General features: G+C 31.8%; 1 protein-coding gene across 1 annotated transcript in view; it reads right to left on the reverse strand.

The window, feature by feature from the left end:
* LOC149423741 (epoxide hydrolase 4-like) overlaps positions 1-18,099 on the reverse strand; it is a 49,062-nt gene extending 30,963 nt beyond the window's left edge. The window contains exon 1 of the mRNA XM_089632094.1: positions 16,992-18,099. Within this exon, the coding sequence (XP_089488220.1) occupies positions 16,992-17,192 (201 nt within the window). The 5' untranslated portion in view covers positions 17,193-18,099. The remainder of the gene's footprint in view (positions 1-16,991) is intronic.
* Between the last annotated feature and the right edge of the window lie 3,912 nt (positions 18,100-22,011).

The following is a 22,011-nucleotide window of genomic DNA, read 5'->3' on the forward strand; positions in this document are numbered from 1 at the left end:
CAGTCTAGTAGAGGATTTGTTATTTTTGAAGAGCTTCAATAATATATTTTTGGCATATATTTGCTGTACATTTGGTACGTCAAAGGAATTGAATATTTCAATTGAAGGCGTTCTAATTGGTACTTTCAATATGGTCTTTATGATTCCTTTTTGAATCGTATTCAGGTTGTGTAGGTACGTATGTGTAGCAGATCCCCATCCTATGATTCCATATTCAATTCGAGAATGACATAATGCGTAGTAGACCTTTTTCATATCCTTTTTATTTAATACGTTTCTTAGATTTTTAAAGAAATATATAAGGCTTGTGAGTTTTTCCGTAATACCTTTGATGTGTAGGTCCCATCTAAGATTTTCGTCGATTATTACTCCGAGATATTTTATGTTTTGTGTTTTTTCGATGACGGGGCAGTAACATTGTATATTATTTCCATGGCATTCGTGTAGTTTTAGTTCTAGTGATTTTATTGGTTGGCTCCTTGCGTTTATTGAAAATGTTATATATTTTGTTTTGCTTATATTAAGGGTAAGCGAGTTGATTTTAAGCCAATTTTGAAGTGCACTAAGCCCCTTTTCAGCCTCATTAAATGTATCCGTCCAATTTTCTTCTTGAAATAATAAAACAGTATCATCAGCAAAACTGATTATGTTTCCTTTAATGGTAAGGTTAGTTAAATCGTTGATATAGATAATGAATAGGATCGGTCCCAGTACACTTCCTTGAGGGACGCCATAGTTTAAAGATAGTAGTTTGCTCTTTTGTTTGCCAATTTGTACTTGTTGTTCTCGCCCTGTTATATATGACTCTAATAAGTTCATTGTTGTTTCGGCCATTCCTATTTTTTTTAGCTTAGTTAGTAATATTTTATGGTCTATTGTGTCAAAAGCTTTTTGAAGATCTATGAATAAAGCCAAACACTTTTTCCCTTCATCTATGTTTTTTATGGCTATGCTTGTTAGATTTTCTATGGCATCATTGGTGCTTAGATTTTCCCTAAAGCCATATTGGAATGGTGATAATAATTTGTTTTGTTCAAGAAAATGAACAATTTGCTTCTTCATTACAGTTTCCAAGATTTTTGAAAAGGAGCTTAAGAGACTTATGGGTCGGTAGTTATATATATCCTTTTTGTTACCACTTTTATGTATAGGTATAACTGTTGCTTTTTTAAGGCATGAGGGGAATACATTTGTAGATATAGACAGATTGACCAAGTATGTCAAAGGGAAGGTCAGTTCATTTTGGAGTTGTTTTATTGTTTTATTTGAGATTATATCATTTCCCGATGATTTATTAACATTGAGGGATACAATTGCGTTTCTGATTTCAGTATTGGTTACATTAGTTAACTTTAATTTATCTATCTGGTTCATACTTTCCTTTTCTTCTGGTAAAATGCTAGTTTTTGGATGTCTGATTTGCTTTGCCAATTTTGACCCTATATTTGTAAAAAATTCGTTTACGTATTCGAGAATTTTGTCCGGATGCTTTTCGAAAGAGATTTGGGTATTTTCAATTGTTAGTTCATCTATGCTTTTGTTATGGGATGATTTTGCACTTGTAATTTCATTAATGATCTTCCATAATTTGCGTGAGTCATTGTTACATTCGTCTATTTTTTTCTTATAATAATTTTCTTTGACATTGCGCACAACATTTTTGCAAATATTTCTGTATCTTTTATAATATCGTTGTATAAAAATATCACAAGGATTTAAACTAACTTTCCTGTGTAGTTCATCTCTTTTTCTAATGCAATTTATAACGCTTTGGGTTATCCATGGTTTAAGATGTTGATTTTTATGTGAAATCTTTTTTTCTATTGATTTGGTATTTGACATGATGGTATGAGTTATATATTCAATGAATTTACTCCAGGCACTATTTGTATCAAGGTTCTCCAGTAGGTTTATCCAGTTTGTATTTAGTAATTGTTGTTTTACTTCATTCCATATGGTTTCTGTCTTCTGCACGATAATTGGGTAGGGCTGCGATCTTTGTATTTTCTTTTTTGTAATAGATAAAATTGTTGTATAGTGGTCGGTTATAGTAGAGGTGAAAATGATAGAGTTGGTTGGTTTAACAGTCTTACTGAATATGTGATCGATGCAAGATTTGCTGTCATTTGTAACACGCGTAGGTTTATTTATCAAACTTTCAAGTCCGTGGGCGGCCAGTGTTTGCAGATAATCAGTTCTATTTGGATGACCGTTTTCTAGTATGTCAATATTTATATCTCCGATGAGGAAGACATTTTTTTTGTTTTTTAGAAGATTGAGTTCATTAGAAAGCGTTTCAAGAAACTGATTAATATTAGTTGTAGCTGGTGATCGATACAGAGCTAATATAGTGGTTTCATCACCCACTTTGATTTTCAAACAGTTTGCATTTGGGAATTTTATTTCATTGACTTCAGTTTTAGTGTCATCTTTAATGTACACTATCACACCATCATTTTTTGTGTAATTCAAATTGGTTGCATATGAGGTGTAATTATTAATATGTAAGGGTGAATATTTATCCTTTATCCAGCACTCAGTGAGGATAATTATATCAAGATTAATTTTTAGATTCTTAATTAGTATTTGAAGTTCATCGAAGTTTTTGTTGATACTTCGTATATTTTTATTTAATATATTAAAATTGTTTTTAAGAGTTAGCAGTTCATCTGGTTTGTTTGTAGTTATTGTTTCCTTATCCATGTTCTCAGTAGGTATTTCAGTTTGGTGTGTTCAAGTAAGTGATTTGTTATATTAATTTATCGAGGTCGTCCAGATGATTTACGTACAAAATTTTTTGATCATGACCTTTACGAACCATTATTTTCCCATTTTTGATCCAAACAAATTCATAATTTTTTTCTTTGGCTAGTTGCTTTGCTTTCCAAAGCAACTCTTTTTTGTAGGGACTTATTACTTCACCTATGTACACTTTTTCGTTTGTCAAATCCTTTAGTAAATTAAGGTCCATTTCTCTTTTTTTAGATAGAAGGATTTCTTTTAGTTTAATTTCTGTAAATTTTACTAGGATTTTTGGCGGAGCATTAAGTCTTCGGTCTGTAGTTCTGGTCACATTGTTTATATCAGCGTGTTTGATTTGAACTCCAGCTGCAGATGCGACTTTTTTTATAATTTCCTCCAGTTGTTCACCATTTTTTTGTGGAATTCCTGCAATTTCTAGGTAGTGCAGATTTGATGTATATTCAATTTCATCTAGTCTTAGTTCCATTTTTTTTATTGTAGCGTTTTTTCCCACTTGCTCTTTTTTTATATTTTCAAGTTCGTTTTGGATTGATTTATTTTGGTTGTTATTTGTATCCAATTTTTTAATAATTTCGTCATATTGAGCACTTATGTACTCAATACTTTTTATAGATTCCGTATTCTGACATTCAATTTTTTGAATTATATCCTTTTTTAAAGAATCAAACTTTTTGTCGATGTAATCAAAAATTTTATCCATAGTTTGTTTGTCCTCTTTATCAAGGTTTGATTTATTGCTACGTGTTTGGGTATTAGACATTTTGTTCACAGTTTACAAGAAAGTTGGGTAGCAATAATGTTTTTCATGACACCTCACTAATAAAATGTTTTTTTTCATTGTCAGTTATTTCATTTCAGTGTTTAGACTACATAACGTATGGTGAACCATTTTTCAAAGTTTTTTGTGTTTGATCTAAAATATAGAATAATAAAATTATAAAAATTAAATGTTTATTTTTATAATAAATTTTGAAAGATTATTTTACCAACTTTCAAAAACAGTTTTTAATTTTAGGATGAGATCAGACATATTCCATTTATTTGGATTTTATTGAAAAGCAAAAATACACACAAATTCTCCTAATTTCTGACAGCATCTTTAAGAAATATTACGGTCAATGTGCCAGAGGCTTGAAGGGTTAATACGCTTTATGTGCATATCATTTATTAAGAAATATAACGGTCGATATGCCAGAGGCCTGAAAGGTTAAAACACTTCATGTGCATATCATATATTATGAAATATAACGGTCAATGTGCCAGAGGCTTGAAGGGTTAATACGCTTCATGTGCATATCATATATTAAGAAATATAACGGTCGATATGCCAGAGGCCTGAAAGGTTAAAACGCTTCATGTGCATATCATATATTATGAAATATAACGGTCGACATGCCAGAGGCCTGAAGGGTTAATACGCTTCATGTGCATGTCATATATTAAGAAACATAACGGTCAATATGTTAGAGGTCTGAAGGTTTAATAAGCTTCATGTGCATGTCATATATTAAGAAATATATTGGTCAATATGCCATAGGCCTGAAGGATAAATAAGCTTCATGTGCATATCATATATTAAGAAATATAACGGTCAATATGCCAGAGGCTTGAAGGGTTAATACGCTTTATGTGCATATAATTTATTAAAAAATATAACGATCGATATGCCAGAGGCCTGAAAGGTCAATACGCCTCATGTGCATATCATATATTAGTAGTTTTTTCTGTTCATATCTGACATTTGTAACGCATGTATTGAAAAAGAGGCGATGTGGGTAGGTTTTATTCAGATGTTTGTGGGGGAAAAGACAATGTAGAAAAGAGGTCGAGACGCGCATTCATTCTATTTTATTAACTGTGCAAATATACCTTCTCGCTTGCCCACTTTTTTATGCACACATTACCGGAAATCCATTATTAAGATCTATATTATTTTCTTTAAAATACTAAATACATATTTTACTTTATTCATTTTACGCCCATAGGGCTTGACATAGAGATATAAGTGGTATAATTTTGACACGATGCATAATTTAGAATAAATCGAAGAAATTTGAAAATTAGCGTAAACAAAAAATACATATTATTTTTTTTTATAATGATAAACCAACGTTTATAAGACAAGGTTTTATGCATAGCATAAAGGATAACAAATAATTATAATCAATAATTAGTCATCCGAAATACTAATACAAATTGAAAATATCTCCAACGTCAACGGGAATTGAACCCGTTAATTATTGCTTATAATTATTTGATATCCTTTATGCTATGCATAAAACCTTGTCTTATAAACGTTAGTTTATCATTAAAAAAAAATAATAATAATAATTGACAAGTCAAAAGTATTTCACCAATAAATGAAGATATCATATGTCTGGACGCCATCTAGTGAGAAATTTAGCACTAACAAAGCCTTTCCTACAAAAAAAAAGTTGGTTGTTTACAGGTGAAAAAATATAATAAGCAGTAATTGTTGATTGAGGTACTAGTACATATTGAATCATTTGGCGGGTTGGAAATAAGCCGACATAGCTCAATGGATACAGAGCACCTGACCGGACATCAGAAGGCACGGGTTCAATTCCTGTTGGCGGCATTTATTGTACTCGGGAGATATTTTCAATTTGTATTAGTATTTCGGATGACTAATTATTGCTTATAATTAAAAAATACATAAATAAATGAAAAAAATCCTCAAGTTAACACACTTCTTACCTTGCGTGGCACAACCCTTCTAACTAGTATTTACCATTATTATAATGTCTATTATGATAATAAATTATGCAATTCCATACTGCTTGTGATTAGTTTGTTGCATAGATCAAAGACAACATAAAATAAGACACAGCACAACAGTGAAAATATGTACACACAAAATAATTTTTTTATAACTTAACTTTTCGCCAGTTAACTTGAAATAGCCAAAACAAATTATGGCAAAGATAAAGTAATTTTTCAAATAAAAAAAATGAAAAACAGTAATTACATTTAGTAATTAGATAGCTAATGTAATTACTGTAAATGCTAGAAACATTGCTAAAAAACTAAATCTAAAAACAAAGCCACCTGGTTGAACAACGTTATGACAAACATCAAGAGGAAGCTATAAGCCAAAAATGTGTATATTCTTGGTATACCTTATATTATAGGTAATAGGCATTCGGAGACAATCGGAGTCTAGAAACGTTCGATTTCAAGCAAAAAACTGGTTTTTACTTATTTTGTAAATAATTTTACAAAAAAGCAAAAAATTTAATCAAGTGAAACTGTCGCAGATAATCTTAGCTCTAATATTGTATTTTTAAAAGTTGTATCCTTTACGCGTTCATACATTTCTGTTGATAAAAATATTTTTTAGTAGTTTCCATTTATATTTTTACTGAGTAATTTATTATTTTATTTGTATTCTACTCAAACGAAACGATAGGAAAACCTTCAATTTATCTAAAGCATATTTTTTGGTATTCATAATGTACACCAATTTGTTGTAGAGATTAATCAAAATAGTGATTTAGCATTAAGCTTCGTCTTATTTTTGAAACAAGACTTGAAGAGGTCCCGAAAAACTGAAAACTTTGCCGATTTACTATTTTTAATGAGTCACATTTTCGCTCGTGTTCGCTGAGTTTCAGTAATTCAAGGGATCAATGCTGTACATTTAAGTACCTACATATTTTGATAACAGCTTTTTTTATGAGATTTTCCAAAATATTTCGAAAAACCACTCCTTTTGAATTTTCCACAGCTTAAAGCAGAATTTTGATACTTCTTGATGCAACATAAGAGGAAAATTACTTTCGATATCTGATTTTGAAAAACTCTAAATAGAACCCGAGCAACACCGGTAACTTCAGCTACTTACTAAATAAAGTTTGTAATTAGCTGAAGTTACCGGTGTTGCTCGGGTTCTATTTAGAAAAACTCTAAATAGAACTCGAGCAACATCGGTAACTTCGGCTACTTGCTAAATAAAGTTAATGTATTATATTATATACGTTTTACGTAGGTACTTATATCAAAATGTTAATAAGATGTGGTTCCAGTGGTTCTTTCATCATGAGTTGTTTATGTAGGTAGTATAATGAACCGCACGTGCGATCATTTTCTCTTTTGTGGTTCTGGCGCCTGTATTATTGCATGGTTCCATCTGTAATCAGTACTCGGTGATGTATATATTACAAGTAAATCTTTGCTCCTACAGCCAGAGAAAACAGTGCAAAGGTGTGAGACTTGATGACCTTTGTGCATTTTCTTCATCTCCTTTATGATTGTAGGTAAACATTGTGACTGAAAAAATCATTTTTTTATTCAACTAATTTCAATGGAATTTTTATTTATTTTTTATTAATTTATTATTTTTAGGAGCATTATCAGTAATTTTCTAGTTTTGCAGGGTTATTGGATTAGTAATGTTATCAGTTATATATTTTTGTTCGATTTGCACAAATATTGATATCATATTATCTACAATACATTTCAATCACAATACATATAAATTCTACGCCCCAATCACTAAAAAACCCTTTAATAAATAAATGTCTCAAATTCCCTAATTAATTTACTTAATATAATTATCTACAATAACTCCACACAGGAGTCCTGAGGATAATGATTTCCCTTAGGAGCTTTGTCATCTATCATGGTCTGGAAGAGACCCATGTTGAAGAAGGGAGGAAACACAAAGGCCGGCAAATCGTTCCACACCCGAGCTATTGAACTCAAGAACGAGTCGTAGAAGCGACCCGTTCTCATGTGACAAATGTCAAACGTGTACAAATTTTGGGCGCGCTTTTGGCGTATTTCCCGATTATGCACCGGTGCCGAAGGGATCAATGACATTAGTTCCTCGGAACATCTTCCATTCTAATACCGGTAGAACAAGGACAGCCTGTGCTCTAAAAATTGCAATGTTAAGATAGAGGAATCTATTTAACGACCGCCCGTTTCTGCACAGAGTCAAGGGTTTCAGGTATTTTGGGATTCCGGACCTGATGTGTCTGCAAAACTCAATAGTGTGGCGCACTTGCAATTTTTACAGTCTGCAGAGTCATCAGCTGTGAACTATTAAAGTATCTGCGGGCCCTGTATGGTACACCCAGCTTCTGTAAGGCTGTTATACTCTAGGGTTCACTGACCGCATTTATTATTAGGTTTTGGAACAAGCATGCCTGCATTCTTTGTGAACCTGAGTTGAACCCTCATGTTCCACTATCCTCTTATACTCGGAGTGAGATATATGCTGAATCAATATTTTGTCCCATAGTAGGGCCTGAACAGGAAAGATATTTAAGTTTCGATACAATCATAGACATTGACAACAATAAATTCTTTCTTCTCTGAAAAAAAAGAATAAATTCAATCAGTCAACTTCACAAGGGACATCCGTTTTAATTTCATCAGGGACTCATTTTTCTCCGTGTGAAATAATACGATACAAATGTATTTACCTTTCTAATTTTTTTGAAAAAAAAAAAACAGTTTTTACGTACTACTAAATCTTGAAAATAAATAATTGTAGGTACCTATTTATTAATAAATAATTGTAGGATCCTATTTATAAATAAATAATTGTTTGTACCAATTTATTACAAAAATATGTCCAGAGATCGAGCGGGTATCAAATTTATGCAACTTGCCAAACACTACAAGAGATTTCGATGTTGGATCTATCAGTTGGTATTATTATACATATAGTGAAAAAAAATTATATTTAATGTAGAAACAAGTAATCCGACTTTTCATTTATAGAATATGAAAAAAAAATGGGTAGTAACTTATTCTACATCCACGTGTCTCTGATGATTGGCAACTTGTTATTCTTATAATACAATAAGATGATTGTATTAGAATATTATAAATAATAAATAACTATGCACACTATTAATTTTTTAAAACATAATAAAATAAGAAATAATGTTTCTTTGTTGTCTAGATATTGTAAAAGAATAGCATTGTGAGTGGATAAAGATCATATGTCTGAGTTGAGTCTGACACGTGAAACATAGAAATGATATTTTTATAATTTGGGCCACAGAAGAAAAACATAAATTTGAATAATTTATCAATATGTATTTTTTTGAATGGCAATATTGGAATAAACATTCTGAGTAGCCGATATTATATTTAAAATATGGCTGTATGTTTACGTGGTTTATTGCCCTTGGAATGATGGAAATCACATAATAATGAGGTGATTGAACACATGATAAAAAAACATACGCAGCATACTTGGAGTCAAATATAACTTGACAGATGAACTATACAAATGTAATGTATTCGGACCCACACATATTTAATTGATTTTTTAAATAATGGGTGATTTTTTCATTAGGTTTTATTTTTCTTCTTACAAATTTAGTTAAATTGATTTATAAAGAAAAATATTATACCACTGTTATATTATGTCATGCAGACTCCAAAGACTTGAATATTGTATCTATACTATCCCGCAGCCAAGTGGGGGATTAGGTAGTACCCTAAATTACTATCCTCCTTATATTAGCTTAAATACTTGAAATAAGTTACCAATAATAATTGACTGAATAATTGGGATTTGTATAGTTTAAAACACCATAAGACAGAGAAATGCATGAGGTGTTTGGAAGACCCACTTGGTTACACACATTTTGTTTGGCATCTTGGCCTGTCACGAGTTAAAGAAATATCTGAAGATACCTGTAACAACTAACAACTTTTTTACTGTAAGCTTAATCATAGTGTTACGATGGATATTCATAAACAAACAAACAAAAAAATTGCCTACTTTTGAAGCATTTTACAAAACTCTTCGACCACATAATGTAATCAGGTCTTCAGAGATATTCTAGCAATTTTTAAGCAAAAAGTTAGTATCGTTATGAATTCGTTCAATTCTTCATTCTTTCAACCTTTTACACTTGAAATACTATATATGGCAATAAACCTTTTACACTTGAACTACTAAGTATGGCATACGTAAGATCTCGTATCAAATTTGCATCTATCGTTTGGAATCCTCAATACCAAACTCATATTAACCGAATTGAAAATATGCATGTATTGAAACATCTATCCCATCTCTTTGAAAAACATCAGCGTAACCCTATTAATCTTTACAAATGAAGAAACAATTTTTACGTACCTTTTCTAAATAAGAACGTGAACTACCTTATTGACTCACCAGCTTCATTAGAAAATTTTGCAGCTCCTTGTCCTGAACGCAATACCAGATCCAATACCTTATTTTACATACAACATTTCAAATCGAAATTCGCCCAAAATATACGATATCCTATTTTCAAAATGAAGTTAACCTTACAATATACTTAAACCAAAACAATGTTTTTTTATTATTCTTTCATTCATTTTTTTTACTCTAAATAAAAACTGTCTGTAACCTAATCTAACCTAATCTGAAACCAAAAAAATAATGCAAATGGAACTTAACTGATTTATTTTAAATTGAACTTCCTAAATGTAACATTAATTATCATGTACAACTGTGTTTCCTAAATAAACTAAAATGAAAATAGGAAAAACTATTCTAACTTGTTGATTAAAAGTTTCTACATCCTTATTAAATTATTCCTAATCTCAAACATTTTTAGATAAATCTATTTGAATTTCACTTTTGTGTTCGGTAATGAATGAATGAATAAATGCAAATCTTGGAAGTAAAAATTAATGCACTGCCCGACATCCAATCGTGCTAAAACTCGTCGGCAAATAAACTGGTTATCGATGAATATATACTTATATTTATATATACTATGAACTTTTGGTGGCAATCACGTATATCCACGCGCACATACGAATTTCTCTGAAATCGGATGATATTACTTATTAATTAAACTTATTGATATCACTGCAATTAATACACGAAATACATGTCGGTCCTACCCGATCTGCACTTGGCGAAGTTAATAGAGTTGTCGATGCAGTTCTTGAGTCAAACTAAAAATCATTATCACTATAGAAAAATGGCTTTGTTTTTTTTTCTTTATGCAATGGTTTATTTATTTTCGACCGTGCTGATTCTACTATGATAAACATCTTCAAAAATAGTATTAATCGTTTCTGTATCTACGTGAAAAAGTAGTGAGTATTTTCACCTTTCTATTTACCACCTCTGAAAGTTCTTTATCAGTAAAACAAGACACTAACTAAACAAGCTGAACTGGGTGGACAGGTAACAAACGTTTTCTCCACATTTCTGCGATTTCTAACATTTCATAGCGCAGCTAACCGGTAGTCAGAAGGCGGCGGGATCAAATCCCGTCGGCGGAATTTTTTTTTTCGGAATATTTTTTCAATTTGTATGGGTGTTTCCGGGTAATAATTATTGCTTATAATTATTTCATTTCACTTATTTGTAGGCAGGTATGCTCTTTATCTAAACTCCAGTTTGTAGATGATTAGAAAATGTGGTTGACTAATTACGATCCTCGGGTATGAATCCGGAGGTCACGGGTTTAAATACCGTCGTGCCCAAGTAAATTTTATTTGATTAACTCTGTTATTTCACAATTTATTCATGAAGAGCAGTATTACGATTCTCAACACAGGAATTGAACCCAGGTCCTTAGCTTAGCCTTATATTCAATGATTAAATATTACAATTTTAAGTTTTACTCATTGAGTTATTGGAAAAATAAAAATATTTTATACATTTGCGACATATTCCAGATCGGAAAATACTCTTAGTGTTGCTTTGGTGAAAGGTTTTCAAAATGGAAACTTAACGCGTTGCGTGAAATGGCTTTAGCCGTGATTGCTTTGTTGACCATATCTGAATTTCTAGATACGTCCCCGACTTCTTATAGCTACCATCACACTCGTTGGGGATGCCATAGTCTCACTGCCTTCAAGCAGTTAGGAGCAGTTGGGACTCTTTGTGAGGAACTCAAAGAAACAAGGGAATATATTTAATAATTTGCTTCATACATTAATTTGATCTTTACCATCTCATTATAATAATGCTTTTACAGGTACAGGTACTCTTTACTCCGGTACTCTGAGAACACTAAGAAATGCCTTCCTGAAAAACTTGTTGAAAATTCGTAATAATATCGGAACACGTTTTCATGTACCTGCGTTTTCTTAATAATATATATAGTGACAAAATGCGAAAATGTTACGCTTTTTTTTAACACGTACAATGTTTAGTCACATTACATCTGACAAAACATTGGTATTTTAATAAAAGTTTATCAGGATATTTATAAATTCATTCGTTAATGGCTTGCAATCCCATTTTAACTGGCTTACGAATAATTTGAAGAGACTTTTAGTAAATTAGCAATATTTTTTTATCTATAAGTTTTCTTCGTATATGAGTTGCGCTACCTTAAATTTTATTACATTCTTTTCATTCCATTTCAACGTTAAATGTATAAAGATTTTTGTAATAAGTGAATAATATGTTAAAAATTACTTGAAATAAATATAAAACCATAATTTTTTTAATTAATTTTTCAAGTGTTCATTAATTTTTCTTCCTTCATGTAATCCGGGCCTCTTCAAGACCCGCATTAATAAATCCTTTCTTACAGCCCTTGCCTTAACCCACCACACCACGCTGTTCAACCAGGTGGTGACATAGCTCCTCTGCTTTTACACTGTGCAGGCAGGGGCGGTTCAGATTAAATAAATATAAAATATATATATATTTATTTAATCTGAACCGCCCCTGCCTGCACAGTGTAAAAGCAGGGGAACTATGTCGCAACCTGGTTGGGCAGCGTGGTGTGGTGGGTTAAAAATATTAAAAATTAAAAATATTAAACTCATACATACAAATACAGAACTCATTAAAACGTCCCAAGTACACACACACTTTACACGGCAACACGATAAAATACATTTAAACACCATACATACTAATTATGGCAAGCAATCCATTGGTTACGAGGGGAGCAACATATATAATTGCCTCCCAGACGAAATTATAAATGAAAAAAGTCTAGGTAGATTTAAAAAAAAATTGTTCAGTTTTATGCTCAATCAACAAAACAATGAAAGTGAATAATATCGTTGTGTAATATATTTATGTGTGATGTATTTGTTATTTTTAGTTAAATAAGTGAAAAATGTAATTTTCTATTATCTATAATAAAAATAATAAAAAAAGGTATGGGCTCTAGGAAGGGATTTATTAATGTGTAATATATATATATATATATATATATATATATATATATATATATATATATATATATATATATATATATGTTACTATCGAAAAATCGCCACAATCAAGCAGTATGTATTCTATTCTTAGAATATTTAATCAATATAATATATATCATGTCCTCATATTTCCTATACTATAAACTATAAATACCCGGTCATTATTTGCTAACATGTACATAAAATAAATGATTATTGATAATTATCATGTTATTCAAGGTAAATTTAAAATTCTTGAAAATCTCGCGGTTATAATGCGTGAAACACGTGGACGACTAATAGATTACCTTCAGCATGACACAGTTAACTTTTCAGGCGACCAAAGAAGGAGATTACGACCGAACGAATTATTTTTTCTCTGAATACACACGTAAACCGATATAAATGCGATCAATAAAAAAAACAATTAACTGTACGGACCTTTAAGTGGATTTAACACGTACTACGTTTAAGCAGACGGAACGTGCAAATCAAGAAAAAAACCGCAGGCAATCGCTTCTGACGTTTGCATAATAAATATTTTTATTTAAAAAAACGATTATCAATGGTTTCAGCATAAATTTCAGACGTTCGTTATCAACGAATTCTAACAATAAATAAAATAAACGAGGCGCGTTTGAACCACGTAAATGTATTTCTTAAGATGTACATAAGTGGTTCAAACCTTATTATACAAGTTGGTTTGGAAAATATTGCAAATCACGTTGATCTTACGATTACACGTGAAAACTTGAAGAATTGACTCTAATTATATTGCAAATAGCGTTGATCGTAAAACTTGAAAAATTGACTCCAGATTTGAATGCAAATCGCGTTGATCGTAATCGTGAAAACTTGAACAATTCACGTCCATTATTTTGCAAATCGCGTTAATCATAAAACTTGAACAATTGACTCCAAATTTAATTTCAAATCGCGTTGATCGTAATCGTGAAAACTCCAACAATCGACCCCAATTATATTGCAAATCGCGTTGATCGTAATAGTGAAAACATGAACAATTCACGCCAATTTTCATATAGTTTGAATAAATATTACATATTTGATGTAAAATTTATTAGATTTAGTTTTTGTTTCGTATTTATTCATTCGAAATTATATGTAGTAGGAATAGCTACACGCTTGGAACGTTGCAGAGTAGAGTATACTTTTAGTATCGACCTGATGTACGACCATCATTCAGAATCGAAACGTTGCTTGAAATGGCTTTAGCCGTGTTTGGCGACCAGATCTAAATAGTCAGATATTTTACCACCTTCCTGTTTCCCATCTCCTTCCCCTCCCCACTATCTTCACTACAGTCTCACCGGTTCCAGACAATTATGACTATTATTGCGATACTCATGTTAAAAAAAATCTACGTCAAAAGGAAATAAGTTTAATAAGTTTTATTATTATTAGGGTTTCAAGCACTAGAATACCGCACCCAGACCGAGTTTCAATTGCTCCCAACCGTCTGGAGCCAATGAGACTAAGGCATTTCCAATTGAGATATGTTGCGAGAGTGAATGTAGAGGGGAGTGGAAGGAGATGGGAAAGAGGAAGGTGGGGGAGTACCTGGCTATTCATATCTGGTCACCAAACAAGGCTAAAGCAATTTCAAGCAACGTTTCAATACTGAATGGTGGTCTTACACCAGGGAGATACTGAGAGTATCTTCCACTCTGGAACGTGCCGCAAGTATAATATATATTATTTAAATGAATGAATTGTGAAATGACCTTCGAATTTCTATCAAAGTTATTTTGGAGCGAATCAAATATGACGTAAACAATAAAAAAATAAATATTTTATTCGTTGACGCTATGCAGTTGCAATTTTATCGAAAATACAAATTGGTTTATGAATCATTATTCCAGTAATTAGATTTTGATGAGATAAGTCCACAGAAGCTGGAAAAGATCCACGACAGGTATTATTGATATTAATTCAGGTTTCGTTGCCATTTAAAATAACATTAAACGCACTACGTGCAGTTATGAAGTCGATAAGACTGTTGTCATCTTATTTATCGTAGATATAAATGATTAGTATTATGGACAAGTGGTTTCTCGTTAATGTATCAAACTGCATGATTAGAGTCCAACCAACTGTATTAAAATACAGTACGAAATATATAACATTTGATAAATCTATAAGTCGAAAGGGCATGTACCATGCATATTTTAGAAAAAAATACCAGTTATGGATATTATGTAGATAAAATAAGTTTATTAATTTTGAAGACATTAAAAAATAAAATACGTTACTCCCGGATGGAGTAAGGTCCAGAGTTCGAGTCTCGTTCATAATCAATTATTTTCATGTGAAGTGCTTCTTGTATTTTATATTCATACTCAACTTTTGTTTTGAAATAAACGTGAAATAAATGTGTTAACTACATGAAAATAAAATACTTTGTTTACACTAAACTATTTAATCAAATTAATCGACATGTTTCGGAAGGCAAACATAAACGTTAACTGAACTTATATCCGTTAACTTTCATTGAAACAATGTTAAAAGGAAAACAATTTTTTTGCTAAGTTCTTATTTAGTTTTAAATTATAATATAACATCATAGTTCTAGTACCTGCTTCATATGATTTAAAAAAAATAATTTCAAAGAAAATTAGTCTCAGACTCAGTAGGACTTTTTAAAAAGAACTATACTATAGTTCTTTCTTACTATTAAATAATTTTCTCATTGGAGAAAAACAAATGCCAACTATTTATTAAGCAAATATTTTTTTTATTTAAAAAAAATAAAACCATTTTATTAGAAGCATGTAGGTAATGTAATAGTTAAAAAAAAACATAAGCATTCACAAGAAAATATAAGTTCGTTTGTTTAGGTGTAGGTGTGTATACAGATAATAAAGGGATTTGTTCACAAAGAATATTTGAAAAATACAAATATTTGATAAACCTTGAAAAATAGAAACATGTTAGTATGTGACACACTTATTTAATGAGGTTAATAGAACCTTATGTTATTATTTTGCTTAGTCAGATCAGCGTAATGTTTACTTTTCTTCAGAATGTTTTTTTTTAAATTTTAATTTTAGAAATTTAATTACAAACTACGTGTTTTGGTGATGAAATTTATTTTTTTCATTACTTATATGTATAAGTTTGAAGTTTTCTAGTAAGATAAGATCCACAATTATGGTATTTGATTTTTTTAAATATCTGTTATTATTATGATAAGTAGCGTATGATAGAATCTAGAAGATGTATAGTTAATATTTTATATTGTAGATGTCGTTGGACTGGCTTATGTCCTTTGAAGGTGTTTTATAAATTAGTTTTTAATTGAGAGTAAGCGCAAATTTTATGTGATTTTTGTTGTTTTTTTTTTTTATTTTAATTCGTGGGTTTTGTTAAAGCTTAAAAAATTTGCACCACTAACTAGTCAAAGTGTTATCTAGAATCCAACAATTTAAAGCATTAATATGTGTATTAGTATGTATGCATAGTTGTTATGAATTGCTGGTATGCCTGCACATTTTGCGAGTTTCAAAACCGACATGACCGACTACTAGCCGAGCGTTCTAACCATGATACTATCGACCACCTTAATAATAGTTGGAAGAATTGTATATATAGCGCCGTATTCGTAAGAAAATAAATTATAATAATTTTACTAAAATGTAATTAATTTTACTAAAATGTAATTAATTTTACTAAAATGTGATTAACTTTACTAAAATGCAATTAATTTTACTAAAATGTAATTAATTTTTAATTAATTAAAAATAATTATTACATTACCTACATTACTGGAAAACTTGAAATGTAAAAAATATTGTACTAAATAAAAATAAAAATAAAAATTAATAAAAATTATTATTTTCACTTTCAAATCGTAGTTTCTAAATCAATGGAACTATTTTTACCACGCAACATCATTTCCATCAATGTATCTTTGAAAATTCATCTATTCATAAAAAAATTTAAAAAATCTTTGTTAATTTTATAAAATTATGAATAATGCTGAAAGTCGAAAAAACGATACATAGATTACCTATTTATTTATTTTTAGTCTGAATAATTACGAAAGTTTTAATCAGTGTTACCTGTAGCTGAACATATCCATGGGTGCCCCAGGAAGGATCTTGCAAGCACTGCGGAGGCTTATCCCGCGACTTGATCCTCCAATACTTCCTTTTCGGATGACTCAAAGTATAGAAACCAAGCCAACAGCAAAACCCAAAGCTGTAGATCAACGAGAAAACGTAGATGATGCATTTTAAGAAAAACAATAAAACTGGATTCATTTTGAATTAAAAATATCACTTCTTTCAGAGAAAATGTCACAGAGTTTCACAGATTACTTTCAATTAGAATGTTTAATTTATATAAGAAGCTTTTTTTTCAATAATATGGTTATAGTACTTTCAAATTGCTTTTTACACTTATCCACTACCAGGAGAACAGAAGTTGCTAAGGTTTTCGTTATTATTTCGTTTTTATTTATCTAAAATTTTGTACTGGTTCAGGTGCGTGTTTCAACCTGCACAAATTGCACAGTACTAATGCATTAATGTATTTTAAGAACTGTGAAGATAATGCGTTCAGATAAAAGAAGAACGTTCGTTGATTAAGAGAATAACATCGTGTTGAAATAAAAAGAACACTTTAATTTATATTTTAAATAACTTTGTATTTAGAATTCGATGCTGAATTTGCGATCGCGATGCAAATGACAAATTAATTCATGTTTCATTCAAATTTAGTTGTTTTATTCAGATTTTCACATTATAAAAGACGAACGTAGTATTCCTTCAAATGATTGATTGTAAATGAGATCCTTAAGAGAAAACTGTAAAAAGTAACGGACGCGCGACGCGACGTTTAGTTCGAATCGTGATTCTTCAAGAATTATAAATCAATGATCGATCCTATGCAGAAACTTGGGAAATAAGACCGACGTCGTTCCAAATTTGAATTATACTCCTTCAAATGATCCACAGCAGATAATTATGAAAAGTGACCGACATTCGAAATTCTAGTTCGAAAGCATTGTTAAAATGATCTATTGAAATTTAAATTGTGTTCCTAGAATATAAAAATGATTCTCAGGATAAAGCTGCGAAAGTGACCGATGTTCGAAGTTTGAAAAGTGTTGTTTGGAAGCGGATTATTTCGCACGCTTTAGCCGGCACCGGTCGCGATACTGCGATGCCGCCCACCGTGGGGTGACAGATGGAATGAAGGAGAAATCATTATCATTCGCGACCACGAGTGGAGAGGGAGGGAAGTCAGGCAGATCGCGCGGGCGAGTTTGAGTTTTGCACAAGACTCGGGTACTGCGATATGTACTCGGTACAGTACCTACCTGTACTTATACTGTAACTTCAAAAGTTGTTTGCAGGCTGCATTACGTTTATGTTTATATAAGAAGAGTGCATTCTGTAGGGGTTGGCAACTTGCGGCCCGCGAGGCTTTTTGGTGTGACCCGCGAATACTTTGCAAAAACTGCAAAAACAAGTAGTTATATAAAAAAATACTTTCAGAACGCGAGAACGCTTTGTTTCAGATACATTTTAAAGATATTATTACAAAACCCAGAGAGAAGTACAACATATGTTTACGTATGCTACTACGTCACTAGAAAGCAGTTAGACCCGTTACCACTGGACTATGACGGCCGGCATAGTCCAGTGGTAACGCATTGGACTGCCATTCCGAAGGTCACGGGTTCGAACCCGGCGTGCGCAAATAAATTTTATTTGATTAATTTGTGTTATTTCACAATTAATTAATTAAAATAATATATAGTATAATTGCGGCACGTTCCAGAGTGGAAGATACTACCAGTATCGCCCTGGTGTAAGACCACCATTCAGAATTGAAACGTTGCTCCAAATGGCTTTAGCCGTGTTTAGTGACTAGATCTGAATAGCCAGGTACTTCCCCACCTTCCTCTTTCCCTTCCCCACCTACCTTCAGCCTCACAACATCCCCCAATTGGGGATGCCATAGTCTCACTGGCTCCAGACGGGAGCAGTTGGGACTCTTGTGAAGTATTAACTATAAAAATAAAATAAAAAAAGGCCCGAATAAATAGGCGATCCAACATCCCCTTTTAATGTAATTTAAGTTTCTTATGATTTAACTCAAAATAAATTAAATGTGTTCTTATAAATCATGAGTAATGTAATGTTAACTAAGCAGGGACTCACTTAGATATAAAAAATAGAGATGTGGATTCATCTGTGGACCCATCTAAGATGGAAACCATTTTCGTATTTGAAGTGTAGTTTTAAAATTCTAGTTGGAGAATGAGGAAAACATTTTCGTGTTCTGGATGTGGTTTTAATTAAATTTGGGAACAAGAATTTACTATTAAGTTAAAACCAGTTTTGTGTTCAAAATGTAACGATAAAATTCCAGTTGTGGATTCATCTGCTGACGAATTTAATAAAAACATTATCGCATTTGAAGTGCAGATATATAAAGTGAGGCAAACTATGTGTTGCAAAAGTCGTAGTTTTTGTCAAATTTGGGGACTCGCACAAAGATTGAATTAATTTAAACGCAGTTTTGTTTCCAGAATTATGCATTCAGAAGTCCAGTGGCGGATTGATCTGCTGAAAACGTTCTTTTGTTCCAAGTGGAGCTTAAATTTTAGTTTATAGTTCTAATCTTAAGTTTCTTAAATCTAGTTTTCCTCCTTCGTACAATCCAGTCCACTTCGAAACCCGCATTAATCCCTTGTATCCCTTCCTAAAGCCCCTACCTTAACCCGCCTCGCAACGCTGCCCAACCGGGTGGGGACGTAGCTCCCTGCATTTAGACTGTGATTTGCGATTTGCGAACTCATCTGCTGATGCAACTCAAGGGAAACCATTCTCGCGTTTCGAGTGCGGTTATAAATTTCTAGTAGTGGACTAAATGATATATGATCACGCATCTTACATTTTTTTATTGGAATAATTTTTGTCAGGCTTGATGTAAGAATAAAATAAAGTCGGTATTCGGTAAAATGAGGTCATAATAATATATCGAGGATAACTGAGGAACTCTATGGTCGTGGTCGCTTTGAGCTCTGTTTAGAATCCTCTTGAAATCCTTTCTCTGCCAACCTGTTTTCGGGGTACTGAAAGTTTATCCATGAAGCCAATTTTCTATTACATATTGTTTTATTATTTTCCTCCACAATACGCACATTCGTTTAGTGCGTCCATTCTTAAATATTTTTTAACAATTAAAAAAAATCTAAATATGCTTTTGCTTTAAGCAATGTACATTTATTGATGTCATTATTTTTTACCGACATATAAATAACATTTCTACCAAAATGCTACAACATTATTCATTTTTTGGCATTTTTGATCAAGTAAAAAAATTATTTAAAGATAGAAGATCCACAGTATTTTCACTGTATTTTACAACTTGCACTGAGCTTTTCACGTCAAAATTTACTTGAAATATTATTATATTATTATTCCCAAGAACCTCCCCTTCTTTGAAAAACTCCATCATGTTACGAACAATTCCTTCATGATAATCGTGAACCTTTAAAATCCAGCAGTGTAGGAAAACAACGATCATGATTCAAATTAAGCATTAGTTGCCCTAATTTAAAAACCGCAAATTTTTATGCATTCTCGACATACTCTCCGAAATTCTCGAGAGGTTAGAATATAAATATTTTTTACACCACAATACATAAATGGAGAAATGAACATATACCAAGAGAGGCGGTCAATCCTCCATGCCTACTAATCCATAGAATTGATGTATAGTTAGCTAGTTAACATTTAATTAGAATAGGTACTATGGGACACTAAGTATGTTTTCCGACCCGGAAAGATAAAACAAAAACCTGGTAACTGAAATGAAATTCGGGTCAGATTCAAACCCATAAAAATGTCCTTAGCAAGCAGGAACGGTTTGAAACCTTATCCGGAAAAGAGTCCAATTCACACGAGTTGCTGCAGGTGACGCATTAATGTCAATGCCCAGTGTAAATCACGTGTTATTTAGAATCCTACTTACCTCCTTTTTAAAATTATGCATTTTATTTAAGTAGCATATTGAAATTGTGCAAACCAAAATGTAAACATTCAATAATTGTGTCGCAGTGCACGTTTTGCACAGATTTGCTAATAAATTAGCGGGCGGGCATTTGATTACAGAGTTTGCTGCTCAAATCGGGCATCTGATTAAAATGTGAGATAGTGATGTCTTTCAATAAACTCCCACCTGAAAAATCTCTACAGTTACCCTGGTGCCCTTGTGCTTAAAATGCCAATGAATATTCACGATATGGGAACACGTGTTCATAAAATTCCTAACATTTTCATTGTATATTATTAAGGACGAGTTGTTTCGGAGAATTTGAATAATTCATCAAATTTCTACGTTCATTTCCGGGTTCTGTGAAAGTCCTATTCAAGTTCTGTTATTATATCATCATAGGCTAGGTGCTTGACAAAACTGAAATTAAAACAGAACTTTAAAAAATCTTTCACAGAACTTGAAAATGAACGTTGAAATTTGATGAATTGTTCAAATTCTCCGAAACAACTCGTCCTAAGACAAACGCAGTTGGATGAAATTGTGTTCCGATTTTATTACAAATTTACTAAAAGTTTAACAAAAAACGGCCTACAGTCCCGTTTTTAACCGGATTACAAATTATCTAAAGAGATTTTGAATAAAACAGCAATATTCATTTTTCCCATCAACTAACTCCTTCCCTTCCTCTAGCCAACGACATACCTACCCCAAGTGTCACTGGTTCCGGGATTTGACTTTTGTGCGGTAATTAAACTAATTGTCTAGCCAGTGGCTAAGTTAGCATCGCGTCATCGAGTCCCACCTAGGCGTCATGAGTCGTGACTTCAGTTCCTCGGTTGACTCCCCCATGACGATCAACATTTTCCACGTACTGTGGTGGTAGTAGGAGATTTTGTAATTATTGGGAATCTTTGTCTTTCTTTTATAAAAAAACATTAAGGCGATGCACTACGTAGCAATGCAAAATCATGTGTTTTTGAAATGTTTCAGATGCTTTAAAATAATTACTCTTGGCCTTTGAAATAATCGAGTATTTTTTACCCTAAGTCTTTTTATAAGCCCAGAAAA

This window comes from Hesperophylax consimilis, chromosome 5 (assembly GCF_061612785.1).
Source record: "Hesperophylax consimilis isolate HC1 chromosome 5, BYU_Hcon_1.0, whole genome shotgun sequence".
NCBI lineage: Eukaryota > Metazoa > Arthropoda > Insecta > Trichoptera > Limnephilidae > Hesperophylax > Hesperophylax consimilis.